The sequence below is a fragment of the Pleurodeles waltl genome, chromosome 4_2, assembly GCF_031143425.1.
Source record: "Pleurodeles waltl isolate 20211129_DDA chromosome 4_2, aPleWal1.hap1.20221129, whole genome shotgun sequence".
Classification (NCBI taxonomy): domain Eukaryota; kingdom Metazoa; phylum Chordata; class Amphibia; order Caudata; family Salamandridae; genus Pleurodeles; species Pleurodeles waltl.
Window position 1 is genome coordinate 512,815,064 of NC_090443.1, and position 12,016 is coordinate 512,827,079.

The 12,016-nt window shown below is 43.3% G+C and overlaps 1 protein-coding gene across 1 annotated transcript in view; it reads right to left on the reverse strand.

Moving 5' to 3' along the window:
- Window positions 1-12,016, reverse strand: part of HMCN1 (hemicentin 1) — a 1,093,576-nt gene that overhangs the window by 379,678 nt on the left and 701,882 nt on the right. Inside the window, exons 46-47 of the mRNA XM_069232006.1 lie at window positions 6,924-7,091; window positions 1,683-1,796 (exon numbers count right to left, since the gene is read on the reverse strand). Coding sequence (XP_069088107.1) covers window positions 1,683-1,796; window positions 6,924-7,091 — 282 coding nt within the window. The remainder of the gene's footprint in view (window positions 1-1,682; window positions 1,797-6,923; window positions 7,092-12,016) is intronic.

The following is a 12,016-nucleotide window of genomic DNA, read 5'->3' on the forward strand; positions in this document are numbered from 1 at the left end:
AACAGGGGAAAACCCACAGTATAAAAATGATACCCCCGCACCTCTATCCTTCCAAGGTTCACAGCTCAGAATGGTGCAGTAATTGCACACCTGGAATATACAACAACTGGCAGGACTGATATTTATCAGGAGTGCCATTTCCATCCAGGATTGTTTAAGACTTAGAATGAGCCCTGGGGATTTTCCAATAAAACATAATTGTGAACATTTAGCTGAGAGCCTGCAGTGCCCTTCAATAAGCAGTGGAATATAGGCTAAAAAGGGGGGGGTTTACCTTGAGCCCTTAATGAGTACCTATGTTATTCCGATCTGGGTAGGTAAAAGAATGCACTCTTTTGGTTATGTTATAAAGGCATGAGGCACTCTTGGAAAGACATTAATTGATAAATTACCCAACACCTTAATACCACAACCCAATCCATGTTTGACTCTATAGATAAAAAACATGAAGTCAATTTCAGATTCTTAAGTATTAATCTTCTTACTAGACCATCAACACATGATCAAACAATTACCAACCCTTGCCATGATATTTATTGCTTGCCACTGAAATCAAAACCATGGATGACGGCTTCAGAGATTGCAATTATTGGTTCAGTCACTTGCAAAGGCACCCTTGATGACATGGAGCCAGCACCCAGCCAAATGCTATGCAATTCTAAAATCTTCGGGTTACCCTGCTGCTGATATGTAGTGCAGTACTTGCCAGTGGTTATTAATAGAGAGAACTGGCACTCATTTTTGGAGACCACGCATTATTTTTTATCATCAGACTTTGACCCAGAGGGGGAAAGTCAAAGGGAGAAAGAAGAAGAAAGACAACTACAGAAAAAGGAACATGTAAGAGTGAAATAAAGAGAGATGTGTAGGATGGTGAATGAAAGAGGCATGAGGAGGAATCATGAATAGGTTGTCTTGGTATTCACCAATGCTGCCAATCAGCAGCGTGACTGGAAGGAACCTAAACAAATCTTGGACCCCTGTGCCTATTTATTTACAAATTAATGACAAATAGAGTATAGGTTTGTCCTGGTTGTCCTACTTCATCATTCATGGCTGATCCCACTATGAAATATGTAGTAAGTATTTATGATGCTACACTTGAAAAGAAGGCACAGCACAGAAAACAGCCCTTTTATGCAAGTTACACAAAGACACCAATTTGAACGCGATATGAAACAACTACAAAGGGTTAATTTTAGTGGAAATGCTTAAAAAAGTATTTAAAAAATGTATGTCTAAAGGCGCTATCACCAAAAGAGTGGCAGCACCTGCTCTTACAATATTCTACATGTGGTTTATTGAGAAGTGTGTGGCTGCAGATAATCCATGTACTGAAGTGCTACACTTCTATGCCTCTCAATAAGTCTTTCTGTCTTTTAATGATACCAGAATGAGTGTATCTGTGGGATTATTTTGTGACAACCATGAACTCATTTTTGATTGAGTTGCCATTTGTATAGTTTGGATTTTTCAAGTTATTCACCACTATTTCTTTGACCATGTTATGCAAAATGATTTCTTTGACCATGCTTCTTGGAATAATTTACACAAAACAGGGACACAACACAACTGTTTGTCCAAGAAATACAAACTCCATAATAGAACAGACAATCATGGGCACAAAGTCATTAAAAATAATAATTTCCTTTCCATTTTTGAAACAGAAGCAATATGCTTACCCAAAACATAGAGATCAAATTGTTTCCGTTCTTCTCCTGCAGTGTTTGTCACGATACAGGTATAACTTCCCGCATCATCAACAGCTGCCTGTAGCAAGCGCAGTGTCCGAGCACCTGGAAAATATAAACACACTTATCAGATTATAAATGATATATTCTCTTATATTGGGAAGAACAACCTAAACACCTAAACCTCAGATGCTTGTGGATGGTGTCACCTTAGCCTGGACAGTAGAGCTCAAAGAGGCAATTTAGGGAGTTCTGACTGGAAGGGTCCAGCCCTCCTCAAATCCTTTTCAACATACAACACCATCCTCCTTCCAGTAACATTTACTATTACATACATACAAATTATAATAGGTTGCACCTCTGCCAATTGAGTGATGCTAAGCTCAGTGACTGGGTGCTATGGTGTCTGTAGCAAGGCTAATCAAAATGTGTGACTGCCATTCACAGTGATATAGCAATTACCTTGTCACCTTGGGTGCATTTTCAGCTTCATCCTGCGAGGTCAGAGTCTAGGCGTGATCCTGGCGCCCAAAGTGAGCCTGGGGCCTGTTGTCCTCAAACACAACTTCTTTCAAGATAGTACATCACTCTATACTTCCTTAGAAAGGCATCATCTCTGCCAGTGTGAGCCTTAATAAATAATTGTACGGCCCTCATTTCAAGCAAGGCCCAAATATGGCAGGGTTCAGTATGCTTCTTCATCTTTGTTACCCCCCCCATTTGAATTTTTAGCCTTGGTATGAGAAATAACCATTGTGTTTATGCACTGAGTTCTGCAGTCATCATCCATATAATTGCACCTTTTCTCACTCAGATTTCTCTAGGATTTCCAGTTGATGTACTGGAAGCCTGGAAACTCCCACTAAACTCCAAATTATGTTTCAGGTTAGATGTCCCGTTTCCGCCAGAATCAAAATGTCCTCATAATTCGTAATGAGGCCATTAGTCTCTGTACTTAAATCTATCCTAAAAGAGCTGCAATGGTGCTGCTATGTTTCCTAAGTAAGGCTCACACCTTAATACACTAAGCGGCATATTTACGTAAAAGTGGCGCAGTGCAGCACATCAGTGCTGCATTGTGTCACTGGGAAAGAGCAGAAATGTGCAGTATTTAAGGCACGATGGGGCATTCCTGCCCTTTCCCTTTGGCTGCGCACATTGGGCTTCCCAGTTCCAACGCAGGCACTAGGCGTTGCATGAAGGAATAGTTTTTGTGCAGGACGAGGCCTTCATGTGCAAAAACAATCCTGAGGAGCTTTTTCCTCTTTCTGTGTATGCTGTAGAATGCAGCACACAAAGAAAGAGATAAAAACTAGGATAAAGATATTTCTCCTTTGTAAAGAAATGGCTCCCTGTTGCAGTTAACCCCACTTTTTGCCTGATACTGATGCTGACTTGACTGAGAAGTGTGCTGGGACCCTGCTAACCAGGCCCCAGCAACAGTGTTCTTTCACCTAAAATGTACGATTGTTTGCACAATTGGCACAACCCTGGCACCTAGGTAAGTCCCTTGTAACTGGTACCCCTGGTACCAAGGGCCCTGATGCCAGGGAAGGTCTCTAAGGGCTGCAGCATGTCTTATGCCACCCTAGGGACCACTCACTCAGCACAGACACACTGCTTACCAGTTTGTGTGTGCTGGTGGGGAGAAAATGACTAAGTCGACATGGCACTCCCCTCAGGGTGCCATGCCAACCTCACACTGCCTGTGGCATAGGTAAGTCACCCCTCTAGCAGGCCTTACAGCCCTAAGGCAGGGTGCACTATACCACAGGTGAGGGCATATGTGCATGAGCACTGTGCCCCTACAGTGTCTAAGCAAAACCTTAGACATTGTAAGTGCAGGGTAGCCATAAGAGTATATGGTCTGGGAGTCTGTCAAAAACGAACTCCACAGCTCCATAATGGCTACACTGAATACTGGGAAGTTTAGTATCAAACTTCTCAGAATAATAAACCCACACTTATGCCAGTGTTGGATTTATTAAAAAATGCACACAGAGGGCATCTTAGAGATGCCCCCTGTATTTTACCCAATTGTTCAGTGCAGGACTGACTGGTCTCTGCCAGCCTGCTGCTGAGAGACGAGTTTCTGACCCCATGCGGTGAGAGCCTTTGTGCTCTCTGAGGACAGAAACAAAGCCTGCTCTGGGTGGAGGTGCTTCACACCTCCCCCCTGCAGGAACTGTAACACCTAGCAGTGAGCTTCAAAGGCTCAAGCTTTGTGTTACAATGCCCCAGGGCACTCTAGCTAGTGGAGATGCCCGCCCCCTGGACCCAGCCCCCACTTTGGCGGCAAGCCCAGGAGAGATAATGAGAAAAACAAGGAGGAGTCACTGGCCAGTCACAGCCCCTAAGGTGTCCTGAGCTGAGGTGACTCTGACTTTTAGAAATCCTCCATCTTGTAGAAGGAGGATTCCCCCAATAGGAATAGGGATGTGCCCCCCTCCCCTCAGGGAGGAGGCACAAAGAGGGTGTACCCACCCTCAAGGACAGTAGCCATTGGCTACTGCCCTCCCAGACCTAAACACACCCCTAAATTCAGTATTTAGGGGCTCCCCAGAACCTAGGAACGCAGAATCCTGCAACTTACCGAAGAAGAAGACTGCTGAGCTGAAAACACCTGCAGAAGAAGAAAGAAGACACCAACTGCTTTGGCCCCAGTCCTACCGGCCTGTCTCCTGCCTTCTAAAGAAACCTGCTCCAGCGACGCTTTCTCAAGGACCAGCGACCTCTGAATCCTCAGAGGACTGCCCTGCTTCAAGAGGAACAAGAAACTCCTGAGGACAGCGGACCTGCTCCAAAAAGACTGCAACTTTGTTACAGAGGAGCAGATTTAAAGACCCCTGCAATCCCCGCAAGAAGCGTGAGACTTGCAACACTGCACCCGGCGACCCCGACTCGACTGGTGGAGAAACAACACCTCAGGGAGGACCCTCCGGCGACTCCGAGACTGTGAGTAACCAAAGTTGTCCCCCCTGAGCCCCCACAGCGACGCCTGCAGAGGGAATCCCGAGGCTCCCCCTGACCGCGACTGCATGACTCTAAAAATCCCGACAGCTGGAAAAGACCCTGCACCCGCAGCCCCCAGCACCTGAAGGATCGGAACTTCAGTGCAGGAGTGACCCCCAGGAGGCCCTCTCCCGTGCCCAGGTGGTGGCTACCCCGAGGAGCCCCCCCTTTGCCTGCCTGCACCGCTGAAGAGACCCCTTGGTCTCCCATTGATTTACATTGCGAACCCGACGCTTGTTTGCACACTGCACCCGGCCGCCCACGCGCTGCTGAGGGTGTACTTTCTGTGTGGACTTGTGTCCCCCCCGGTGCCCTACAAAACCCCCCTGGTCTGCCCTCCGAAGACGCGGGTACTTACCTGCTAGCAGACCAGAACCAGGGCACCCCCTTCTCTCCATTGAAGCCTATGCGTTTTGGGCACCACTTTGAACTCTGCACCTGACCGGCCCTGAGCTGCTGGTGTGGTGACTTTGGGGTGGCTCTGAACCCCCAACGGTGGGCTACCTTGGACCCCAATCTTAACCCCGTAGGTGGTTTACTTACCTGCAAGAACTAACAATACTTTACCTCCCCCAGGAACTGTGAAAATTGCAGTGTCCACTTTTAAAACAGCTTATTGTGTTTTATGAAAAAAGTATATATGCTACTGTGATTATTCAAAGTTCCTAACGTACTTACCTGCAATACCTTTCAAATGAGATATTACTTGTAGAATTTGAACCTGTGGTTCTTAAAATAAACTAAGAAAATATATTTTTCTATAACAAAACCTATTGGCCTGGATTTGTCTCTGAGTGTGTGTTCCTCATTTATTGCCTGTGTGTATGTACAACAAATGCTTGACACTACTCCTTTGATAAGCCTACTGCTCGACCACACTACCACAAAATAGAGCATTAGTATTATCTCTTTTTGCCACTATCTTACCTCTAAGGGGAACCCTTGGACTCTGTGCATACTATTCCTTACTTTGAAATAGTGCATACAGAGCCAACTTCCTACAACCTTGTTACGCCTCTCCTGTGGTTGTGTATCTTTTTAGCACATAGCCAGGTTTACCAGTTCTGGTAAATCTGGAAATGTGTCAAAAACCAGTGGAATTGCATGGGAACACCCATGCAATGCCCATGGAAACGCCTCCCTGACGCAGAGTAATGTAACGCAGCAATTTGCACTGCATTGCATTCGTCTAAATGTATGAAGTCACGTGAAGTGGCCCTGCATGACTAATTAAATCAGACTTCAGGATTGCGTTGCGCATGTACCATGTTGTGTGGGCCAAACGCAACATAAACCGGGTCATAAATATGGACCCTAATTCACTGCATTACTTAAAAGAATAAGGCTGAAGTCACAGCATGGACAATTGCCTTGATTATGTGATAAAAAATGTTGACGTTACTCACCAGATAGATGAATTTCTTCCAGACACTACACAGCACTCATGAATGCCTATCTAGAACTGTCTCTTTTAATCTACAATCACTGCCCATTGAGATCAGTTCCAGAGTGACTGACTCCTCTAACCTGTCCCTATTTATGGATATGGTCCTGCCATGCCAGTGTGAATCTTCTCTTCCATTATGGTTAAATGAAAGCACCCTGAGAACATTTCTTGTAGGGCGTGGGCGGTGGTGCTCTATAAATTATAAAAAGCAGGATTCCACCTGTAACTATACTGAATCACAGAGGAGAGAAATGTGGGCTCATGCGATCGGCAGACACCTAGGCATTTCCTTTAAAGTTCCAAGAATCCTCAGTTCACACCCCACTACGATACCACCCTAAGTCAGATAATTGCCTGGGTGCTTTAAACCTTTTACTATGCAGGGTTCTAAAGCAGGGAAGTAGACTCTCACATCATCTGCAACATCAGTTATCCGATACTATGGGAAAAATGCCTTACATGTGAAAAGTTAGGTCATACTTTATAATCAGAGTTGTATTGGTGTGATAGGTGATACTTTCCACCCGCCCACTCAAGTTCAAATCACATATGACTTTAACGAATATTGAGCTTTCAAAGTGAGAGATCGAGTTAGCAGACAGCCGTCCAGAGTCACATGCCTTAACTGAGCCAGGGCGTATGCTTCGAATTTTTCGCATGTTTATTTAGTATTTTTGTCATTTATTCACTAATTGTGCTGTTTGCCAATTATATCTAATATAACATCACATCAAATAAATTGTTTGGATAGGGAAGTGCCTGAGTCACCTTACCTGAAAGAAGTCGCACGGAGCTGCTAGGCGCGATAGGTCGTCCATCTTTAAGCCAGGCAACAGATGGTAAAGGAATCCCAGATGCTTCACAAGTTAAGGTAACTGGATTCCGTTCTACAACTGTGATATTTTCAGGCACACCCATATCTCCCAGGATACTCGGCGGAACTTAGGGCAAGCAAGCAAAAGAAGGTTGAATGTTTCAGAAATAAAGCTCATCACACATACTGCACCTCTGGCATCCACAGACTGAGTTCGCAAATTAATTAACTGCACAGCCTACCAAAAATTCCAAACACACTGAAGTTTACTATGCATCATACAGGAAGGCATGCACAACTAGTATGGAGCCAGGAGATTGTTTGTAAACACTTGGCTTGAAGGGTGGCTTCAGACTCAAACTGCTGCCCCCTTCTACATGTAGGGTTTATGAAAAAGTATATTTACTTAGGGTGTTAAACATTCTTGTTCAACCCGTGCAGGCGTTCCTGATGCAGGGAGACACACTACCACATACAGTAGTCTTCAAGACCAAACAGCAACACCGAGATGTGCCATGGACCCAACAAATGATGGCATTCTAACTTGCCATTATGTGAGCTCCAAGCAACTCACGTAAGCATGTGTGCATTTAAATTGATAGTTTGTTCCAAAGCACAATGTAGATCAGAATTATGTGCGTGATAGATGACATGCAAAAACAATAATAAAATAAAAAATTGCAATTCTTTTGTGGATAATGAGTTGGAAGTTTTGAGTGATATATCACTGAAACAGTCAGTTTTGCTGCTGAGTTAAAAATGTGTGGTTGCTGATTATGAGTGTGATTTACAAGTCTGGCTTTTTAGTATTGGAATCTGGTTAAACAGACTGAATAAGTAAATTGCTGAAGATTGGGCACTGATGTATTAATTTGTTTTTAATTTTTTTATTTTTAACAGTTTTTCAGCTTTAATGGGTTCATGTCACACTGAGTTAACACATTACACATTTCAATGGAGTACTTTCTTATGGTTCGGATTCATTATCAAGTATCACAGGGTGTCACATTCAATCAAATGTTTGGGGGTGACATTCTGAAAAGATTAATTTTTTATTTAGGCAATTTAAAAGACATTTTTCTCTTAAGCATAATACTACTGATTATAATGACAAGAGAGGTACGGCAGTCCCGGGAAGGAAAATGTGAAAGGGCCCTGTGTGTGGCAGACACTGCTGTTTCATTCTGCCCTAGACCACAGTCCTTAAATTGTGTAGCCCGGAAAGAAGTTTGAAGGCCCACCGTCAATAGAGGGGGCCCTCCAACGAAGAGCAGCTGCTAGAAGGGCTACCCTATTCTGGACACAAAGAAGTTTCTGCTAGTTGAGCTAGTGGAGGCTTCACCAGCTGATATTCAGTGGTTTCCCACCTCTAAATAAGGTAAGGGAACCAGAGGATTGGTGAAGCGAGCGATCTAGCGATTTATGGGGGATCTCCCGTATCGTCCAAAGCCTGAATGAGGCTCTCCAAAACTGTCAGTTTGGTAATATTGTTTTTAAAACGAAGATCTCCTATAGAGTTTAGTGGGATACACCAGTGTCATAAATTGGCAGGACTCACAACTTGCCACAGTTGCGGTTACCCTGCTGCATATAGAGTCAGAAAAAACACAGGGTTATTAATGTGGGAGCCTCTAGTAGCTTTTCTCTTGTAAATCCTTGGCGTGCTGGTCCATCTTCCACTGGATACCCTGATCATAGTGACAACACCTACACCCTTCTAGGCCGGGGTAACTCTCACTTATTTTATCCACCTGGGATTGCCATGAAAGAAAGACACTGTGGTTCTGGGAGAGAAAACACAAAAATGTCCCTGACAACCGGGAAGAAAACTCCCTGCCCGATTGGGACACTTCTTTTTGGCTTTACAGCTACACTCCTGCTTTGGGAGTTTTCTAGTGAAAAGCAAAAGAGAATGCTGAGGGATCCGAAAAACATGGCGGCTGGCCGAGTATTCAAGATAGCTGAAAATGCTTTTGTGAAACCTGTGGATGTATTTTCACAACAGACATCTCTGTCAGGAAAGCCAGGATGTCTAAATGTGATTGCTGTCCCCAATGACTGGCTGTCTGGTGGATTGCCTGGCACAATATAAAGTATCCCTTAATCTTTCATTCCCTAGACAAAGGTAAACCCAATGCAGGAATTACAAGAGGTGCAAATTTACAGCAACGAACCAGCACATTTTCCCCAATTATATTACGCCAGGTAAAACATGACAACATTTGTGCGTGGACAAACAGTATTCTCAGGTCCGCATCTTGCAATGGGGGTTTATTCAAAATCAACTTAATTTGGCACTCCTCCCGATCTTCCCCCTCCCCCACCCTTTCCTCGTCCGTCCCTTCCATTTGTGATCCTAGTGGGAGGAGGTTGGGGGGGAGGGGGGGGAGAGCATTAAGTGCCCACAGGTCACGTCTTGGCTGAGTACCTCAGAGTAGCGACCAGCTTGTTAACATACATTTGTTCCTTGTCCCCTCACCTTAATCACCCAGTCAGTTGTTAAACTAGACATGAGAGTCCATAGCACAGGCAACGTGGAAAGAAGGAAGAATGGGACGAAGGTAATTGGAGGGAGGTTAAGAGATGTACGGAAAACAAAATTTTATGGACAGCCTGGAGGTAATGACCAGAACCTGGAATGAAATCATTGCTTAAGGCGTCTCGGGAGGTCAGCTTCGTGTGTGCCCCTCCAACTCTAGATGCCACGGGCCTGGTCCCAACTCGTCCATGCTAAAAGCAAGCCCTGGCTGCCCCTATTCCAAGCTGCAAGAACTCAGAATGGGGAGATATATTGCCACATGATAAAAAATGGCACCCCAATGTAATGTTATTTCCTGAAGCAGTGTTACTTGCAAGTACTACAGTGGCCACTAGAATCAGGCTCTTAATGTTTTATAATTTAATGTAAACTACATTAACAATATTAACCAGGTATCTGAAACTGAATGTATTTTGAACTAAAGGTTTTAAACTATTTTCCTACATGTGCAATAGCAATATAGTTGCATGTTCAGGAGCATCACTGCAGAGAAATGTTCAACTTCAGAGATAAGTGTTATTTTGAAATTGAGTCGTCGTGGCTCAAGAATAAGTACCAGTGAATTAGAATTCTTAATGGTCAGTGATGTGTTTAACATTTTTGCCATTTTTGTCACAAAAAAGTATGACACTGAAAATTATTAATTGCCTTTGAATCAAGCAAGAATAATTTCACTCTTTTTGTTTAGTACCTTAAATTGCAGTTTACATGAACTAGAGTTATTGCAAAAGTTTCACGAGGAAGGATACTGAAAAAAGTCATTGGGCCACAAATGTTCAAAAGCTGAATCCAGCACTTCTATACCTTCAGATGCAATGCTATGTTTGTACTGACATAATGTCGGAAAATTTATGAGAAAACGAAGCAATTGAGTGGTAGCCTAGGAGTCCTCAAAGATGATAAAGAGGGAAGAATCAGGTCTTAGAGGATCCACGTTAAATACACAACTGCAACTTGATAGTCACTCTGTACCAGTTGTGTACACAGTGAGAAGTGGTTCCCTTATTCTTTGGCAGGGTAAATCGAGAAATGTAGAAAAAAGTTAAATAAGAAGTAACTCAAAGACAGGAAGAGGAGACCAAATTTGCAATTTATAGCTACCAACACTTGGTTAAAGAGGCAATAAAAAGGTATTTGAGGATAACTGAAAGGGTACTAATATATTCAGTAGCATGCAAATTAAAGGAGGAGAAGGGCAGGCTTAATAGATGAAGAAGGATAAATGTACAAAGCTAGCACTCACATATTTAATTTTTCCTTGTTGGGCATTCCTTACAACAACACCGAGGGAATTAATTTATCATTTTTAAAATTGTATTCATATATATATATATATATATATGGAAAATGTCACTTACCCAGTGTACATCTGTTCGTGGCATAAGTCGCTGCAGATTCACATGCTGTGCACAGTCCGCCATCGGGTGTTGGGCTCGGAGTGTTACAAGTTGTTTTTCTTCGAAGAAGTCTTTTCGAGTCACGAGACCGAGGGACTCCTCCCATTTTGACTCCATTGCGCATGGGCGTCGACTCCATCTTAGGTTGTTTTGCCCGCAGAGGGTGAGGTAGGAGTTGTGTATGCTAGTAATAGTGCCCATGCAATGGAGTGAATGCGTATATACCTAATAAAGTTTTAAGTAATATATTTACAAATGTACAAATGTTTAAGATCTACTTCTAAACGGCTACAGGCTCCCGGGGAGGCGGGTGGGCGCATGTGAATCTGCAGCGAATAATGCCACGAACAGATGTACACTGGGTAAGTGACATTTTCCGTTCGATGGCATGTGTAGCTGCAGATACACATGCTGTGCATAGACTAGTAAGCAGTTATCTCCCCAAAAGCAGTGGTTCAGCCTGTAGGAGTTGAAGTAGTTTGAAATAATGTTCTTAATACAGCTTGACCTACTGTTGCTTGTTGTGCAGTTAGCACATCTACACAGTAGTGCTTGGTAAATATATGAGGCGTAGACCATGTTGCTGCCTTACATATTTCGTTCATTGGAATATTTCCTAGAAAGGCCATGGTAGCGCCTTTCTTTCTGGTTGAGTGTGCCTTTGGTGTAATAGGCAGTTCTCTTTTAGCTTTAAGATAGCAGGTTTGAATGCACTTAACTATCCATCTAGCAATGCCTTGTTTTGAAATTGGATTTCCTGTATGAGGTTTTTGAAAGGCGATAAATAGTTGTTTTGTCTTTCGAATTAGTTTTGTTCTGTCAATGTAGTACATTAGTGCTCTTTTGATGTCTAATGTATGTAGTGCTCTTTCGGCTACTGAATCTGGCTGTGGGAAGAACACTGGTAATTCTACCGTTTGATTTAAGTGGAACGGTGAGATTACTTTTGGTAAAAATTTAGGATTGGTCCGTAGAACAACTTTATTTTTGTGTATTTGAATAAATGGTTCTTGAAGGGTAAATGCTTGAATTTCACTCACTCTTCTTAGAGATGTGATGGCAATTAAAAATGCAACTTTCCACGTTAAGTATTGCATTTCACAAGAGTGCATGGGC